This window comes from Falco cherrug, chromosome 2 (genome assembly GCF_023634085.1).
Source record: "Falco cherrug isolate bFalChe1 chromosome 2, bFalChe1.pri, whole genome shotgun sequence".
Taxonomy (NCBI): Eukaryota; Metazoa; Chordata; class Aves; order Falconiformes; family Falconidae; genus Falco; species Falco cherrug.
Window position 1 is genome coordinate 81,957,018 of NC_073698.1, and position 19,772 is coordinate 81,976,789.

Genomic DNA, 19,772 nt, shown 5'->3' on the forward strand with positions numbered 1-19,772 from the left:
CTGACTCACACAGGCTTCAAGCCTTGTTGTGCCAGAGTCTGGGGAGTACCAAAACTAAGGAGTATTAAAAAGATTAAGAAGCAGTGATCTTTGGAAAGAAAGTAGGTTGTGAGTTATGGAGATAGATATGAGATTGTACCCCATACCTATGAATCTTAGGCCTTTGTCCCTCTTCCTACCACTCTTCCTCTGCACTGGTTTTGGCAGTAGGTCCTGACTAGGACTTGAATAAGAAGTCATGGGCTAAAGATCTAAGACAAGGGCTGGATATCTGCTCTGAAGACAGGTTCAATTCTAGTTCACTTTAGCTACACCAGTACCTACTCAAAGAGGGGCCACTGGGACTCCCGCTGCCCCAGACACATCTCAGACATGAAGCTTACAGCAAGCTTTGGGAGGGGCTTGTTTCTCACCATTAGCTAGTGAGGGAATCTCAGCGAGTCTCAAATTAAACACCCAGCTTCCAGAGATCCATTTGTAAGTAATCCCATGCTACGTTATTGGGAGGGATCTCATGTGAATCCAGTTATGTAAGTGGGGTAAATACATTATACTATTCCCAGACTAGTCCCATGATACTGTTGTCCGGTGTCATCATTCAATAGTATCCAACAGTATTATTAATTCTTTCTTAATTAAATTTGGCTTTTATTTCCAAACAAGTATTTACTGAATTTCAGGAAAAAATTCTTTAGAGGATATGTTCAAAAATAATCAGGTGCCAAATGTATTCCAAATTTTTTAAGGGCTGTCAGTCCTATTTTCTGAACACTTTTCAAAAGAAAATGAGAACCATTGATCCCACTCCCAGTAAGTTAAAACAGAATAACAACACTTCAAGCAGGTGCTGACTGGATTACTGAAAGTGAGCTTCAAATGAAACTCAATGACTGTCAGTAATTTCCAAAGCTCAGTGATACCTTTAGGTATCTCAACATGAAACATGCAGTACTTACCCCCTTATAATGGATCATATCGCCTTCGACATTCACTTTATAGGTCTCAACACCCAGTTCTTTTGCCAGTCGGAGAATCCGGTTTTGGGTAGGTCCCACATATGATCCACCCACATCTACGTAATTAACCTGATTGTTCTGTCAAAAGAAAGAATACAGGAATCAGAAGCTGTGCAGGAAGCTCCTCAATACACGCATCTAGAAGTAGAAAAAATTATTCCATACTGACTAGCACTGCAATTGACTTAAAAGCAGGCAGTATTGAGCTCTGTCATGACACACAGAGATCACTCAGTGCCTTCACTCTGCCATGCACATGTACGCAATTGAGTTTAACTCTTGCTTAAATTTCACTAATTTTCAGTACTGATTTTTTAGTCTCACAAAAGACATGAAAATACGGTGAAATATCCAACCAAACCAATACTCTGGTTAAGTCTAACCACGCTTTTTCAGAATTCATGTTTCTTTTCTTGTCATTGCAAAAACATTTCTAAGTTGAATTCACCTCCAGCACCAAGGCTTGTTTTCTTTCTGTAGATATCTGCCTAGACTTAATGCTGTAGATGCTGAGCACTGCACTGCAGTACTCAAGGAGGGTAATCTCCTTTCCAGCATGGCACACCTTGGCTCTAGCTCGGTGTGCCCTGGTTAGCAGCCCCCAGCCATGCTTGCTTCCAAAGGTGCTCCACACACCCCTCAGACCAGCATCGCTCTCACTTGGGAAGCAGGAAGAAAGCAAAAATTTTCAGGGGAGCATACTATTACAAGCAGGCTCATTTCCCAAGACAGTAACTCTTTTTAACACTGTTTATGGTGAGCATTTTAAACTAGGCATTCTCACTATCACAGAAGGATGGTGTTTATGCTTCATGTTTCACACACAATGATTTCTGCTGAAACACTACTGTTTATCTGTGGTTCCCCAGCAATGGCATCTGACATAATTTAAACCTCTCTTACTTCCAGGGTGGGAAGCCAAGGTGATGTCTGTATTACATTACCCTGCGCCACAGGTGACTCATCATTTCTTTCAGTTTCTTTTTAATGGCAATCAAGACGAGGTCCATTTTGAGAAGCAGGAGTGTTATTTCAGATAATTTTAAGCTGTGTTAAAATGTATGTCTGAGCTGTAGTGATGTCTGGCCCTGCTCAGGCTGCTTCTTATAGGCTCTTAGTTATCATACCTGCTACAGTATGCAAAGTGAGATGGGAATGAGGAGAAATGCTTTGATACTCATGGTTTCAGATGATAATTTCCCTCTGGAATGCTGAAGGCAGAGTAGATCCTGCCGTGGACAAAGGGTAGGGTCCTCCTTACCCTTCTTGAAGTTAGGAGTGGTATTTGCCACATTGTAGACCAGCACAAGTGAGAGTCCAGCATCTCATGTAGAACTTACCCTGACAGTGAATGTCCTTCCTCCAACTCTGTTCCGGGCCTCAAGAACCACCACACTGACCCCAGACTCAGAGAGCAATTTGGCGGCCGACAAACCTACCATTAGAACAGAAAGTGCTTTAAAGCAAGTGATAACAATCAGCCACGTTAATGGTCAAAACCTCAACCAAAGCTTCAAAATCAGAGATTTCAATACTGTTTTCAAAAATTCCTGAGAGAAGTCAAAAACTTTTCGTGGTGTCTTACCACAGAAATCGTGGCTGCTGCTGAGTTGCATGTTATAATCATCTCTATAAATAGCATTCACAGACTGACGTTTCCTCCTTCAGGTTAGCATTTTGGCATTTTAAAAACTTCAACTGGCAATTTAAAATCTCAGTTATTAAGGGACACGCGTCTTACTCTTCGTTTGTGCAGTCCATAGAAAGGCAGAACCCAGCTTGTGGGGCTTGCAGCGCTGAAGTGATAGAGATAATATTAAACTAAATAGGCATGTTCTAGCAAGGTAGGCTTCCAACTTCTCTCACTCGTCAACTCTCGACTCTATTGCTATCCATTGTCCTCATTCACATGCAGAAAGTAAAGCCGCTACACTGTCAAGATTCATTTCAAGCAATGGAGTCTGACCATGGCAATCAAACAGGCGGTATGAAGATACTCTATAAAAGGAATTATGGTCTCAGAAAAAATCATCTAATTATGGGACTTTGTGATGGAGGCACTAGAGACAACTGAAAATTCAACAGGACAGGAGTCCTCTTTGCTTCTGACAAATGCGAGCTGAAAATGTAAAAAGCAATCAAGAGTTTTTGAAATCAGATTATCTCATTGGCCTGCAGGCCAATTTGGTACTGAAGCATTGTTTCTTTGGCATTGTTTCCCCTCCTTGAGTATACAAAAGCCAGCCTTATTGATCAGAACTTCCAAGATACCCTGCAGTAAGGAATAATAATATTATATTCATGTTTATTATACTACCTCGAAATGTGATTAAAAACAACTGTTCATGAGCCTACAAAGAATGCATGTCTGGTCTGAAAAGACCAGAGGAGAGGAATCATTCTGGGCAGCATCAAGTGTACTCATTTATTCTGAGGACAATACAGAATTGCCCATAAACTTCTGTGTGCATAATCTTTTAATGGGGAAGCGGAACAACATTCACTGGAAACCAGAACTGAGGAAGTTCAAATTACTTACATTGACAAAAGTTATATATACAATTTCCATACTCCTCTAAAAATAACTATGTCCTTACACTATATTCTCTAGATTGCTGCTAGAGCAGAAGTATACTTAATTCTGTCAATTTAATAAACGAATTTTTAAAAATGCAAGCCATTTGTCAGTGGAGTGAACATCTGATAAATCAACCCGACTTCTTTCAGTAGTTTTTGATCATTTTTTTTCCTGCATGAAAGTCTATAGAGAGTATTTTACAGGCTTCTAATAGCTAATGCTTTAATCCTTTCGGTGATGGCGTTCCCTTCTTCCTCAACATAAACATAGAAGACACAAGCCTATAACTGGAAACACAAACTGCAGTATTTTCTTACAAGTATTTATATTTTTCACATGTGGAAAAAAGATTTTTCAAAATATACAGTGGGTTTTGTCAGGAAAAAAAGTGAATTTCCTACATATAGATAATAAAAGGTTCAATTTCTCTATTCTGCATAAATATCACTCGGGCACAAGTGGGAAATTCTTTTGTAAGAAAGTTTACTGTAGATATACAAGTATTGAAAAAATGCACAGCACATTCTGCGTTGCTCTATAGAACAAGAAGCAGCAAAAAATCTTGCCTTGGTATGAAAAAAACATTGTATGCAAACCTTCAGTGCGTAAAACCATCACTTCATGCTGTATATGATAGCTATATTCACACCACAGCTGTTTAGGAAGAATAATGGTTGCACTGGACTGGGTTGGAAGTTAAGCTTACTACTTGTTTATAGGTTAATTATATCCCATATCCAAATGAAGAAGGACTGCTAAGGGATGAAGAACACGTGGTAAATATGACTGAGGTTCTCTAGCCTGTTTACTTGTTAAACTGTACTTCTTGCACTCCAGCCTTACAGGCTTCAGTTTCATTATTGTTAACCCGAGTGTCACCTTAAGACACGGATCCAAAAAAACCAGGAACAGGCTTTGGAGCTACACAGGCTGGGAAAGGGTAAGAGATACATTGGGACAGCGATGGCTTACTGGCAGCTGGGAGAGCCTGACTCAGAAATACAAACAATGCAAAAATATGTTGATTAAAGATTGTTACTACAAATTTATTTGTTTAAAGCACGGAAAGAGTTTGCTTTCAAAATGGAGGACTAGCAACAACACCCACACATGAGGTATCTCAATGTAGTTGTCTATTGCACCCAACTCTTCAGCTCCATTCTGGTGTGACCAAAGTGCACCAAATAGACGTGTTTCCACAGGCACGTCTTCACCCCACAGGTCATGGAGCCTGCATGCTTTTGACACACAATTAACCTCCAAATAGATTGCACATTTTCCCTTTACCTTTTCCATAACTTGAATTATCAAGACTTTTGTTGCTGTCTCAGTACCCTCTACAGGACTGGACATCAGAGAATGACCATTTATTTCTGTTTGATTGACGGGCTGAGAATGAGAGAAGGAAGGAACCAGGCCTTCTCCTTCCCAGCTCCTTGCCCCACCTCTGCCTTCTCAGCCTCCCTCAGGCTGCAGAGCCTCTCACCTCCTCTCCGGCATCTCTGCCACTTCCCCAGAGGACATCCCACATCTTCCCAGAGCCATCAAGGGAGAGGGCAGGACCTTCACACCACAAGGGCCTCCCACAACACCAGCGCTGCTCTAGAGCCATGGCCCTCCGCCATGCGTGGGCTCTGACCCCAGCCACAGAGTCCTGGGATATTGCGGATATCCACGGTGTCCTGCAAGCGTGCTGTACCGGGCCAAACCGAGCCCTGGGCTGTGACCGCTCGGGCCACAGCCAAGACTCAGGTATTTTAAAACAGACCTGAACGGCTGTACGACTGCAGCACAGACACACCTGTCACAGCCCAGGCCGCTGCGGTGCCCCATGGCCGCCTCCATCTCCTCCCAGCGCAGCCGAGGGGGAAAGCTGCCAAGCAGCCCAAATCACTGGCCGCACTCCTTCCCAATACCGCTCTAATCCTATGAATTAGAAATATATTTCTTGCCTCAGAGAGATGAAAGGAGCCTTCCAAAACCATGCCTCATTTCAAGTATCTGGCTGCAGAAATTCACTTGTTATTAGATGAGAATAAACAAGGCAAGATGACTTATACATCTTCCAGAAGGGTTTCTATGGCAATCTCACAACAAGCTCCCCCTATGTGAAGATGCCATGCAGGAAAGCTCTACTCCTATTGATTTTGCAGTGCTATTAAGGACTTGGAATTGCTGCTGCCACAGAATGTACTGCCGCTGCTTTCATTTCAGAAAATTGTCATAATCCTATCAAGCAAAGCAGTTTCAAGTGCATCAAAACACTGGATACACAGTTTAAAAAAAACAAAACAAAACAAAAAAAGAAAGAAATTAAGATGAATTTATGCCAATCTGCAGACTACAAGACATACACCATGGCTGAAACATAGAGATACTGATTTTTGCATGTAGCCTGATGGTAAAGACAACAAAACATGGCTCTACCTCACAAGACAGAAAGGTTCAGCTCTAGAAGTAGTACACAAGATTGGGACTCAGGAGACCTCAGCTTGATTCCCAGCTGAGCCCCATAATGTGGGAATGTTTCCATATTTTTCAGGGAAGCATTTACAAGAATTCCAAGTTGCCTCAATACCAGTGTTAGTACAAGGCATATGAACAGGTAAGAGGTCTGTAGCACAAATGGTGGGAGTTTTTAAAAAGTTACTTTACTAGAAATGCGATAGTAATTCTGTAGTGACAGTATAGTAATTCTACTTTTCAAAATCGAGGCTCTGTAAATCCACATCAAACAGATCCACTGAAACACCATGATCAGAAGCAAAAACCACCAGCATCTTTCCAAGAGACAGCACTTCTTAGCTGGTGCATGCTGAGCATCTCCAAAACATGCAAGGGCACGAAGGGGAGCGATGACAGTATGAAACCATTAACCTTTCAAACTGAGGCCACTATGTATGTGCCATACTGAGAATACCGAAACAACAGCAGAGAAAGTTACCTGTTACTACTGAAAAGGTAACTGCTGGTTTTCTATATGCATTGTTTGCCTACTTGCTAGCTTCTCTGACAAGTTTCTTTGCCTTTTATAGATCCACTATCAGGTTGAAAGTTTACCAAAACCAACTTAATACAACGTACCTTCATAAATCCTTGTTAAGCCAACCTACAGTACATGGCATGGGATAATTACATCTTGTGAAAGATGACTAATCCATTACTGTAGTGTTCTAGCAGGCTTTAATTGAGCAACATACAGAAAAAATATTTATGGAAAATCTTTCCATTTTTCAGAACTTAGGCAGGAGAATAATTTTACATTTTTTTTGCTCATTATTCCAATGTACATCAGTAAAGTAAGACAATTGCCAATATATCCTCATTGTAACAGCTTGCTAATGCTGTGATTATTTTTACTCTTTCACTGATGGAAAACTTAACTTTTTGCAAACAAAATCGAGTAATTAAATCTGGCAATGGCACACATAGAATCAGCCTTCATTATTCAGCTTAGAAGTTTCTTTGACAAGTAAACACTAACCTGTCATTAAGAGATGCAAAACATTTCTGCCATAACCACAGGGTAAGATCTCCCTTCCTCACCTCCTTCTTCTTCTCCCTCCTTCCTGGTTTTCTTTTCATTGGATTTTTTGTGCACACCATGATATTTAAATAAATTTAAAAATATAGCTTAAAAGCACTCAGTTATATCAGACTGACCAGAGAAATCACTAATGGGCAACAACTTAAAGAAGGATGAGAATGAAAGAGCTGCTTTCATTCACAGACTAAGGATTTTAATATTTTACATAGTCACTGAAAATAGAAAAAAGTATTAATTAAATTACAGCCCCTTACATTTGCACAAAACAGCAAGAATACACAGTGTGGATCACAAGTCTACATTCAATTCTTATTCAGCGTTGCCTACTACCATAACATCACTAACTTCCTGTTTGTCAAAGATTGTATTTTATCTTTGCATATGTTCTTTCAAAATCCTTGGTGTAGATTACTTGACACTGGGGATAAGGTTGCATTTATTTATTTTGTTATTTTCAGGAAAATGTTTTACATTTCTTTTTCATCAGGTCTTTTTTCATCTCTAGCAAGAATAATCCAGTTGATTCAGCAAAGATTTCAACCAAAAGAGGACAAATATTTTCTATTACAGACCACATTGTCCAATTGAGATCAAGTCATTCTGACCGGTTTCAATGGTACTACTGTCTAAACACTTTCAACAGATGCAAGTCTTGTTCTGAAGGGTACAAAGACAGTTCTCACAGACCGTGTTAAGAGAAACAGAGTGGGCAGGAACAGGGAATTGTATTCAGGATGAATCCACTCCTCCATACACACCCACTGGAATTTTCAAGTCCAAACCCCATTGCAGTGAACATCTCTTCCCCAGAATAACACCATCCCCCAAAAACAAAGGCAGAAAAAAGGTAATTGGTATAAGCATGGGGTTAGAAATTCAGCAGCATCCTTCTCCTTACATATTAAAATGTGTAGCACCAGTTAAGATAACAATGGTTTGGTACCATCTAGTTAACACAAACATCTAAGGTAATTGCACACATTTTCTAACTACAGATAATCGTTTGGGTCAGAATGCAGAATAGATTCCTGTTAGCTAAATGGTGATCTTCCACTGAATAAGTACGTGAAAAAATGTTGCTGCTAAACTCTGATCAATGTCATTGCCACAAATATCATGAACATCAGCACTGGTGTTCCCAGGAAACACATGATGCCTGTCCCATGCCCATTTTTGTTATGCTAGGATATTTAGAGATTGTCCTAACTACCTGGCTATTTCTTGTGCTCTTAAGACTTCAGGTGTTACCCAGCTAACAGGCATACTCTTTCCTACCTTTCAACACCTTTCACCTAAACCTGAGGCATGATGCAAAATCTGCTCCTCAAGGACAAACCATAGATTTACAGTGCTCTCTTAGGAGCTCTAAATTTCCTAACCTATGACTCGTGTTGGTGTTTTTGCCAGAAACAAATCTCACATATTCTTCATTCAGGAGCAGAACCAGCTGTGACTACTTAGCTTAGCCCCTGGGTTAGACAACGTTTATAAATCATGCATTTACCATAAAAAAACACATGAAAACTATTGAAAGATGAAAAAAATAACAATATTTCTACATCTGGTTATGTAACGAACATGTCACAATCATATTTTGGCCAAAACTGAATATCTAGCAGTAAGCATAACACAAAGGAGTGTCTTAAAACTCATGCCCCACATCATAAAGTTTTGCATCTTTAGCACCAAAACATTAGAACATATTATGAAGGAGGTAAATGGAAAACTGTGTTTCTGCTTATTTGCAAGTATTGTATAAAATAACCATTACACTTTATGTGAGGGCATTCTGATAGTCCTGTTCCTGATGCCAATTTTTTCTCATTGTGACAGATTGCTATCAGTACATGGGGAACGGAGAGCTCTATGAAATATTGCTGTTTATTTCTGCATGCCAAAAAATGATCTTTAGGAATTTCTGGTACTAAGTGAAAATATCACGGATTATCAGCTTCCCTGTTGGATCCAGAAAGAAAGTGGGAAGAAATGGGATAGCTGGGGTGCAGCACAGAGCAGATGTAAAACACAGGACACATTTTAGGAACCAGCTGTTGCATTCCCATAGTTCAAATTCTGGGTAAATTTAGAAGTATCAGTTGAAAAAAAAATCTACTGAAAATGACTCCAGCTTTACACAGGTGGGACTGATTGTATCTTCTATGAGTAACTGTGTATTTGACAGTTTATCTGACACTACCACCCACCAGCAGCTTGGCATGCTGTCAAAACAAACAGAGCAGTATACAACGTAAGTTGTGCTGCCATTATAGCAAGCAAGGAAAATCTGCATTTCCTCATCATTCAGTCTTTCACTCAGAGACCACAGTCAATGCGTAGGTAGCTCAAGGGGTAAGGTTACCAATCACACACTGTGGAGCAGGAAATGCCAACATGCTCTTCCATGCAGAGGAAAAAAAAAAAAAAAAGCCTTGATAGTGTATCGTATGTTTTATTTCAATATAAAGACTAATTACTACTATTTTTACATCCCAGCTTCTGCAGTTTGTGGCCCTTGGACTCCTTCGTAAGTGCAACAGAAAACAGTGCTGTTTCCTGCACGTGGCTAGCAAATCAAAGTGTCTGTTTTGTTGAGCCACGAGATCTCCTTGTTTCTAGGTAAGAACAAATGTGGGTTTTATGTGAAAGAAGAGGAGAACTATCTGGAACTATCCACATCAAAGAATTATAATCTTCTGTGTAAGTTTCAGTTATGGCTGTGTTGTTTTTCCCTTGTGCTTTGTGCTTGTAACACGATGTGTTGAAATTTCCTCCAAAAGATATTTGTGTACAAGTTTTCTTGGACTTGCCTGCTTCTGGACATATTTATCCGTATCTTATGCACCATGTAGACAAAAATGTCTGCATTACGTAAACAAACAATCTCAATTCTCCATACTTTCTTTTGATAAACTTGGCTTCCAGTGCCCAAACATCACATGTAAGTAAGATGAGGCTTGCACATGAAAATACCCCAAACTTCCTGCTGAAAAAATTTGGGTTATCTTGCTTATGCTCTTTTTTTGCCAATTTATGAACTATTTAAGCTTGAATTTTCAGGGTGTGGTTTGCAGGCTGATTTTTTGTTGCTGGGAAATCTTGGTCACAACTGGCTGGCCTCTAGGAAACAAACATTCTTCAATTTTGAAAACTCCTGGCTTTTTTTTTTTATTCCTATTTTGGAAGTTTTAGCAGCCCCTTGAAATCTGGCAAGGAGGCAGCCTTTGAGTCAACATAGCACATTTTGTTATCGTTGTGAAAATATGTCCCAATAAGGTCAGTTAAGAAAGTTTTGAGGGACTACAGGTCACACATAGGCAGCAGCCATCTTCTAGATCTGAAAAGCTCAAATATCTGAGGTTTCTATCAAAACTCTCAGAGCACTTAAAGCTGCCCAGTCATTATCGAGCAGTCCTCAAGGAATGAGGACTGAGCATCCTGGACCTCTTTGTATCTCAGAGCACCTGTGCAGGCTGCATCCTAGGGCTATGGAACCAAAACCTGAATCTCCTTGTAACTATGGCCTTAGTATGCACAGCAGTTAATGGAGCTGGGATGGGGACAGCGTGTCAGGAGAGGTATGGCAGTGACTTGCTGCATAAAAGGGACAACTTTTGCATGCCATCAATACAGTAGTAGTTAGTCCACACAGAAGATGACATCTCCTAGTCCTCAGCTAGTGTTGCCCTTGACCCAGGCAGCAGAGGACACTCTGATGGGATGTCAGAGTTACAAACCTGCCGATTAATCAGACATGCATCCATGGCAGATTATGTGCTGTCAGCTTGCTGTGTTTAACAAGTGAGGGAATTACATAGCCTAAACCAAAATGCACAAGCAAAAGTTCAAAATCAATTCAACCTAGAACACCCTCTTCAGTTCTGTAGAAAACTCTATAAATAGAAAATGGGAGCATTACTCCAGGGATATAAATAAGAACTCCCTCTGGGTATGGGGAAAGTATTTAACTTCAGGCATCATTTTGTTTAATATGCTCAAGTAGAAAATGTTATAATTAATATTAACTGTATTACAGGGGGCATTATCCATTAAGAATGATACAAACTTGTGCCTGGGGCCTTTCCAGGCCATGATTCACATGTTTAACGTACATGCCCATGTGAAAATGAGGAATCTAGCCCCGGCTCTGCTTGCTCTTTCTGTGGGGGCTTAAATGTACTTGCTGATGCAATCTGGACAGTTTGAACACGATTCTATGGGGTACAGCAAGAAAATCTCAGTGATTGAGGCCACCAGAGCAGAGCTGCTCTTCCAAGAGCTTCCCCACTGTGAAGCACTCTTTGCAGAATCTCCCTCCGTCCCTAGACTGCAGCTTCCTACAGGCAGGGTTGATTCTGTGTCCCTGTGAATGACCACGTACAGCCATGTGCAGGCAGAGGCCAGGAGCACAGATAAGAAGAGTGTGTTAGATTGTACAGAAACTGACTCTCAATACCACGCTTCACTTTGAGGAACAGATAACTCCAGAGATGCCAGTCAGGACGTGAGCTTCATTTTGCAAATATTGTACAAATATTTTTAAAAGCCACAATCTCACTGCTGTGAAGCTCACACTACGTAATACGCACCTTGCTTATACCTGACACACATTTCATGTATTACTGGTAAAGAACTAGTTTCCTATCCTTTCTTGCAAGCATTCTGTAGTGAGCATTTCAAATACAGTAGGAGGAGTGAGGACCTTACCAGATGAGGCAACTGCAAATGTATCTTCAGAGAAGAAGCAGCAGCAAGTCAAGACTGGTGTCATAGAGATGTTGAGGGAAACCCTGTCCATACTGGAGCATGTCTTACTATTTATCTCACTAGAAGAAAAATTCTAGATACAGATTACTTTTTTAAGACCAGAAAGCAGCACTGTCTAACCTCTTACAGAACTGAGTGTAGGTATATTGGTACAGGAACAGCAGCCACAGAGAAGCTGTGTGAAAAGCAAAACAAACCAGGAGCTCATAGGAATTAGAGTGTCCAGCTATGAACGGTACTGTATGTTAAAGATGGATTAATTAGGAAGTAAGGCATTTATTGTCAGTTTTTCTAAGGCTGCTTTCTTAAAATGATGCCTGTTCTAATTCATAACAGGCAAACACCAATTTCTATGTCACTGACGTAAAGGTTTCCATTGGCAAGAAAAACATTCCTGTACCCCAAGAGTGCTGTGACATGTTTATTTGTCTTCCTAATGCCACTGACAAATTTTCAGGGACTGTAACGCCTTGAAGTTTCCTGCTTGGCTCCATTTCAGCCTCCACACCAGGCTTTAGTCCAAGGCCTAAGTGTTCTGAAGTAACTTACCGATTCTTGTACTAGTGAGGCTACCACTTAGAAATGCTTGATGCGTTTTCCAAAACACTTCTACAGGTTGGAAAGCCAGAGAAGCAAAGTACCTTCAAGGGAAGAAGAGCCTTTCAGAGCCCTAAAAAACATATTAGGATCACATCACCATCAGCTGCACACAGTACAGGTGGTAATTCCCTAAGGACGTTCCGTGCATTACAGGAACGTTAAGAATGAAGACCAAATGACTTGTGCTAGCAGGAAAATACCCAGGCATGTGGTAAAACTAAAAAGCAAGCAAAACTAGGTTCAAACTCCTTCCTTCTGTTCAGTGATACTACAGATTATTTACATAATTACATTGTCACAAATAATTATTTAAACAATTCCTGTTGTTTTAGCAAATAAAATAATGTAATTAAGTAAACAATTTGCTGTTTTGTGCATTCATTCACTGCAGATTAAAGAAAGGAAACTCTGATTCCTTCTTAATTTTAATAAAAGCTAGTTTTACCTATAGCAATATTGGTTGTAGTATCACTGAAGTCAATCGGTCACGTAACTCGCCTTTTCTGAATCACCAGCGAAGTAAAGAATCCCTGAAAACTGAAACCTGGCCAGAGCTGTTAGCACAGAATTTATCTGATAAACAAACCAAATACAGATTTCCTCTGACATTGCAACGTTCTCACCTTAGGTACCATCAGGTGCCATAAGAATCATTACTTCTCTTTTCTAAGCATGAGGACCAGAGGCCACAGTGCACTTGCTAGTGTTAAAGTAGATCTGAAGAGTATTTGGGGAAGTATTTCCTAGTAAGGTGTGATAAGTCCATCGCACTGGGGGCATCTGGCTGGCTGTAGTACAGCTCTTCTCATAGTAAGAAGATTTAACCTGTTTTTCCAGATTATTTCCAGATACGTTTCTGCAGTATTTATCAAAAGAATACAATTGCAAGGCCAACCTAAAGAAACCAGAACTTCAAAACCCTGTCTTTATTGGGATGCAAAGATCCCAGGCTGTACCCCTGCACTCTCCAGCACCTGCGGGCTCACACCGCCAGTGCTCCCGCAGCCCCCAGACGGGCCGGCCGCACAAACCGCGCCAGCACCAGCAAAAACGCCCCAAACCGCCGACCCGGATAACTTCCCCCGGTTTTTCCCCCAAGTCTGCTGCCCCTGCAGACCTGGCGCTCTCGTGAACCACCGCCCGAGCCTCAAGGCCAGCCGCGGGGACAAGCCGCCGCCGGCCCCGCCGCGCCAGGCCCCGCGCTGCCCAGCCGGGCGCGCCCCGGCCCCGCCGCCCCCCGCAGCGCGGGACAGGCTCTGGGACCGCTCTGCGGTGATGCCCCGGCGAAGGCCGGCGGCTGCGCGGTGGCCGCGCCGCTACCGGACCCACCTGAGATGCCGCCTCCGACCACGACCACATCGTATTTCTCAGCCATGTCGCTGCCCCCCGTCCCGTCCGCTCTCCCCCTCCGGTGCCGGCGGCGGCGGCCCCCACCCGGTTCTGACGGGCGGACAGCGCCGTCCCGCGCCGTCCCACCCGCCCCGGGCCCGCCCCTGGGCGGGACCCCACACCACCTCCACCAATGGACGCTCTGAGGGGGGCGGGGCCTCGCTTCGCCACGCCCCCGACCCTCCGCCCACGCCCGGGGCGGCCCGACGGGGCGGTGCGAGGCCGCGGCGGAGCAGGAGGGCGGCGGGGGCCGCTCGGGACAAAGCGCCGCCAGACGCTGCTTCCGAGCGCGCGTTTGGCCTGGGCCCGGCTCGGTGCCGGCTCGGATTTGCACCAGCCCGTCCCCGGTGCGACGGAAGGGCTGGGGGCACAGAGGCGACAGCGTGCCGGTTGCAGGATGCAGCAGCTCTACCAGCCTGCGCTCACCAACCCCTTTTTATTTGCTATTATTTAGCAAGTCTGCTAGCACCGAGTGTGGGAGGAGAGCGGTGGAGCTGGAGTGTCACAGGTTGCAGCAGTATACAAGCCTCACCTTGGACTAGGATCAAACTGCACTTGGTCAGTGAGCCAGGGAATGAAGGGTTAACCTTTGCATGAAAGTAGCTTCCCAAAGATGATGCCTGGGATAATAACTGCTTGCCAAAATACCAATTTTGTTTGTACTTAGCTGCTATTACTGCTCTGAAATACATGGCGGTTGTGATTTTTTCATGCATTTTACAGCTCATACAATTTTTATTGCCAAAGTGTAAATGTCACCTTTGTGAAGCTAAGTAGAAAAAACAGAGAGCCTGTCCATCCCCTTCCAAGTAAGCACAGAAGACCTTTACGATTCACACTATTACAGAAAAACCTAATGCTACTTCGTGTAAATATTGATACAAGTTCTGAGAGTTGCCCAGTTCTGCAATCATATGCCATACCTGGGTAGGACCAAAGAACTCAATGAGAGTGCAATAATACACACTCAGTGTCCTTGGAAATGCCTTGGCTCTCTTACAGTGGGAAAAATTAAGACTTTTCATTTGTGCTAATTGTGCCAAATAAGCAAGACATGGACCTGTCGAAGTGGGTTCAGGGGAGAGCCATAAAAATTATCATAGAATCATTTAGGTTGGAAAACTTTAAGATCATCAAGTGCAGTGATTATCAGAGGACTGGAGCACCTCTCCTATGAGGACAGGCTGAGAGAGTTGGGGTTGTTCAGCCTGGAAAGGTGAAGGCTCTGGGGACATCTTATTGCAGCCTTTCAGTACTTAAAGGGGGCTTATAAGAAGGATGGGGACAGACTTTTTAAAAGAGCCTAAGCAACAGGGCAGGCAGTGATGGCTTTAAACTAAACAAAGATAGATTCAGACTAGATGTAAATAAGAATTTTTTTACCATGAGGGTGGTGAAACCCTGGAGCAGGTTGCCCGAAGATGTGGTAGATGCGTCATCCTTGGAAACATTCAAGGTCAGGTTGGATGGGGCTCTGAGCAACCTCATCTAGTTGAAGATGTCCCTGCTTACTGCAGGGGGGCTGGAGTAGAGGACCTTTAAAGATCCCTTCCAACCCAAACCATTCTATGGTTCTATGACCGCAATGACTGAGTGCAAAAACATCTGTGAAATCCCTAAGCAACTATATGAGAGGCAGAATAATGGACCTTCTTCAAAAATGAACCCAGGTACTCTAAAAAAGTAAAGTACATGTGCAGTGCTAATCAAGTGTGTTGTACTAGCTGCAGACACACAAGTGCCAGGTGCTTTAGCATAATAAGAACAAGATCTCTACTGCTCTGAGAGATTGTCTGCTGACATAGAAGCTCATTATCACCAAGATTGCTGCTGCTTGCAAGTGAGCAAAAAGGGGACAGTCCAAGACTGTGAGAGCGATATGGATTCCAAAACAGAAAATGCAATGTACCACCAGCCATTGGTGCTTATGGGGAAAAAAAGTCTTTGCCTCTTGAGGGTGTATAAAGATACCGGCTCCCACAGCTCTGCTGGCCTCAGTGAGCAGGTCACAGGGAATCTGCCAAATAAAAAGCTTCACCAGGCAGCACCTCCCTCATAATCCAGAAGCCAAGTTTGGAGGAAAACAACAAAAACATCCTCTGTGATAAGAACAGGAAACTTGTGTCTCTCTAGATAACTTGCTGGTAGATAAGCTTGCCAAAAAATCTCTAGTGCTTAAAGCTGCAACAGGCTTGTTAAAGAGCAATGGAAATTGAAGTGGTTTTACCTAGAGCAGCTCTAACCATGGGAGATGATGTCGAAGTGTGAATTGTACAAATTGTGGCATCCTCAGCTCTTGAAGTAAGGATGGAAATAGTATCTAAGGGGCTACTTAGCAGCCTCCAGGGGTAGCAATGGCTGTCAGAACCACGTAACTGCTAAGCCCTTACCATCTGTATGATACAAATAAGAGGCTTCAGAATAATTCTGCCTCAACTTGTATAGACCTGCAGACACTGAGGATTTAGGAAAAAGCCCAAGCAGATGCCAAAACCTTGCTTGAGAACAATGGGCTGAATCCAATGGGAGATAGTCAAGGAGATCTTGTTAACCTCTCAGCTGGGTCCATTGGGGTTTGCTTGCTGAGGACTTGCTGAAAATGGAAGAAGCAGGGAAGGAAGGAAGGGGTGTGTCATATTGAGAGTGATCCTTCTTTCCTAAATGTTTTGACCATGTTTTCAAAAAGAAATTTGAAATATGTTTAGAAATCAGCAGAAAATAAAGAAAATAATAAATAAAAATAATTCAGTGAATGAGTTGTACTAGTAATTTGCTGAGCTTGCAGAATGTGCATGATCATTAATGTGAAGGTATAGAAGGTCACAGGACTGACACTGACTTTTGCATTTACCAGGAAAAAAGCACTGAAAGTTGCTGAGAAATACAGTGAAACATCCAGAGCAAGGCTTTCAGTTGAGATCACAGCTGTGTCAGCAGCAATAAAAATTGTCAGGTAGCTCCAAGAATGGGCAAAAATGCATCAATTTCTTGATCAAAGGATGTGAAGAAAAATAACCAAAGGTAAGTGTCATCACCGAGTCCTTCATGGTACTACAAGTGTTTTGCTTTCAGCTTTGCCAGCTGCTGATGTAAGGAAGTCAAACTTCTCAGGTCATGTCATCAGTAGTCACAGTTACGTGTTATTTTATGTCTGATCACTACCCCAAATGATGAGTAAAATCAGTCATAATAATTGTGGAAGACACAGATGTTTTACATTCCTTCCTGTTTTCACTGTTAGCTGTTTTGCCAATGCATCCAAAAACTGGAACACAAAAGAAAAAACCCCAGCACCCTGGCAGTAAAATAAAATGTTTTTGTCAAAAGAAAAAAACATTATCTATTGTTCATGTATACAGTATAATTTTTTAGTTATTTGTTTTATGAATGTCTTTTGACAGGTAAATAGAACCTAAGTGCTGTAAGGCAAGAATGCATTATTGCTAGAAGACTGATTATCATTACTAAGGTCATAATTACCACCACTTAACGACCTCTCAAGTCATATCATTTTTGTATCTTAATGATATCAACAGAGCTTATCTGAAATATCCTAGAACACGCCATCTCAAGAGTTACTGCCAGCTGAAATTTTTGCCATTAACTCACCATCTGTGTTGATTAGCACTCTACTCTGCAGGCACAAAGATGAGCTTTCCAGAGAGTATCAGAGCCTTTTGCAAAGCTTGATTCACATAAATTTACATTCACACACATTTTAATTCTGGTAATTATATGTTTAGTACTCTGGGTTACATCCAGCTGAAATATGAAAAACTGAAAAATAACTCAAACTCTTCCAAACATCAGACACGGTACTTCTGTTGGGAGCCCCTTTCTTGGGCAACAGTGTGCATGGTATGGAGTAACTTCAAACCTCAGCTGTAGGTGTATTTCCTAAGGACAGTTTTCTATTTTGGATCAGTATCTTAGACTATCTTATGCTAAATCTGGGGTCATCAATTAATTTACAATGTTAATGATGTTTACAGAGTGGTTGGTTAGGGTTTTTTTACTCCCCAGAACTTTATCAGTAGTGGAAATGATAGAAGACCATGTAACACATGGAAATAGACAATGTTGTACACCATGAGTATAATAAAAATGAAATGTTCTGTAAAATGTTTTGGGCTTTAGAGCACTTTCCTCTGAAACAAATTCCAAACAACCAACCCCAGATCATAGTGTCCCCAAGGGTTTTTAGAAAGAGGAAAGAGAGAAAACTCGTGTTCCCAAACAGCAAGGAAGGGGTAGTCCAGCCTCCTGCCCAAGGCAGATCCAGGGCTTGTCTAGTTTGAATACATTCAAGGATGGAGATTCCATAACCTGCCTAGGCTGCAGGCTTTGACTACCCTTGCAGTGGACCTTTTTTTCCTCATATTGAGCTGGAATTTTGCATGCCTCCAGGTTGTACCGGTTGCCCTTCTCCCATTGCAGGGCACCCTGGATGCTTTCCTCTTTTGGAACAAATCTTTCTCACCGTCTTCCGTTGGAGGTATTTCAAGAAGCATTAAAAACATGACACTATACAATAGATCTTAAACATAAACCATCATGATCCCATGTCCTCACTGAGTCCCCTAGGGGATGTTCATACAACCTCTCTGCCTTTCTCTGGTCCATCAAGTAGGTAGTTATCTAGACTAACTGGAATGGTCCCAGCAGGGGACTCATTAGGAAATTGTACAACATGTTGGTAAAAATCGGTAAGAATCAAATTGGTAAGCTGTGAATGGTATTGTACAGTATTAATGGATATTTTAATTGACTAAGAAAGTCCACTTTCTTACTTAGGTGTGTATCCAAAAATATCAGAAAACAATCACCAGTCTGGTATTATGAAAGAGTCTTTGCTTGTATGAAAAATGCTTTTGTACACAAAGATGGATGTGACATTTTTATTCATCGCTATTAATTTTTACTGGTGTGTTTTCAACAACTATAGCAACTTCATGCTTCCTGGCTAGCTCTAGTTCAGGCACCACACTAAACTCTAATCAATGAATAATCACCTTGAAGCAAGTTATCATCACTCATGGCTATTAACATTTGATTAGTTCATTTTACCATATAACCCCAACCAGGAGTCTTCTGAAATATAAACACAGGCAATAAAACCTCACTGTTCACCCTCTCCTTGACCCATGTTTCCCACTCCCTCAATTACTGAGCGTCCAACAGACCTTCTGGTGCGGTACCTGTCCTCAGTGCAAGATGGTGGCAGTGGGATGTGGAGAGGCACATGAGGAGTGGGGTGCTGTGAGCCAGCCCCCATCACTGGCAGGGTTTCTGCTCTTCAGTGACCGATCAACACTAGACCTACTGATTCGCTTTCCCTCCCCTGCAGCACTCCATAGACATTGGTTCCCTTGGCAGTGCTGGATGCAGAAGGCATCATTCATGTGACTGCGCTGCATTTGGGGGTTGGGAAAATTTTGATAGGAATGGGGAAAATAAGCAAATGCATGTAAGGAGTTTTCTTAAAGCCATGAGGAAAAGGTCAACTACTATGAGTTTAATGTCCTAGGTAAATCTACTGGACTATATTTAAACCATTCATCCAAATTTCAAAGTTCTCCTCTACACCTGGAAACAGGAAAATAAAAGAGAAGCTGAGACTTACTCCCTAAAGGGGAATGCCTTCAGCTACACACAATGAAGTTTTCTGTTCCCCCAGAGAAACCTGTTACATACTCACTGGATAAAGTCTCGCTACCGCAGGCCACCAAAAGTTGTTTTGACTCTACAGAGATATGGAATAAAATTTTTAAGTATTTGTAGCCACCAAAGAGTTTGGTAAATGTTTTCTTTCTGTGTAGAATACCATCAATAATTTCATGTTGTGAAACATTTCCAACTCTTGATTTCATTTTATAAT

General features: G+C 42.0%; 1 protein-coding gene across 1 annotated transcript in view; it reads right to left on the reverse strand.

Annotated features, from left to right (window-relative positions):
• LOC102056467 (amine oxidase [flavin-containing] A) overlaps positions 1-13,991 on the reverse strand; it is a 37,723-nt gene extending 23,732 nt beyond the window's left edge. The window contains exons 1-3 of the mRNA XM_055701413.1: positions 13,835-13,991; positions 2,357-2,451; positions 957-1,094 (exon numbers count right to left, since the gene is read on the reverse strand). Coding sequence (XP_055557388.1) covers positions 957-1,094; positions 2,357-2,451; positions 13,835-13,880 — 279 coding nt within the window. The 5' untranslated portion in view covers positions 13,881-13,991. The remainder of the gene's footprint in view (positions 1-956; positions 1,095-2,356; positions 2,452-13,834) is intronic.
• Between the last annotated feature and the right edge of the window lie 5,781 nt (positions 13,992-19,772).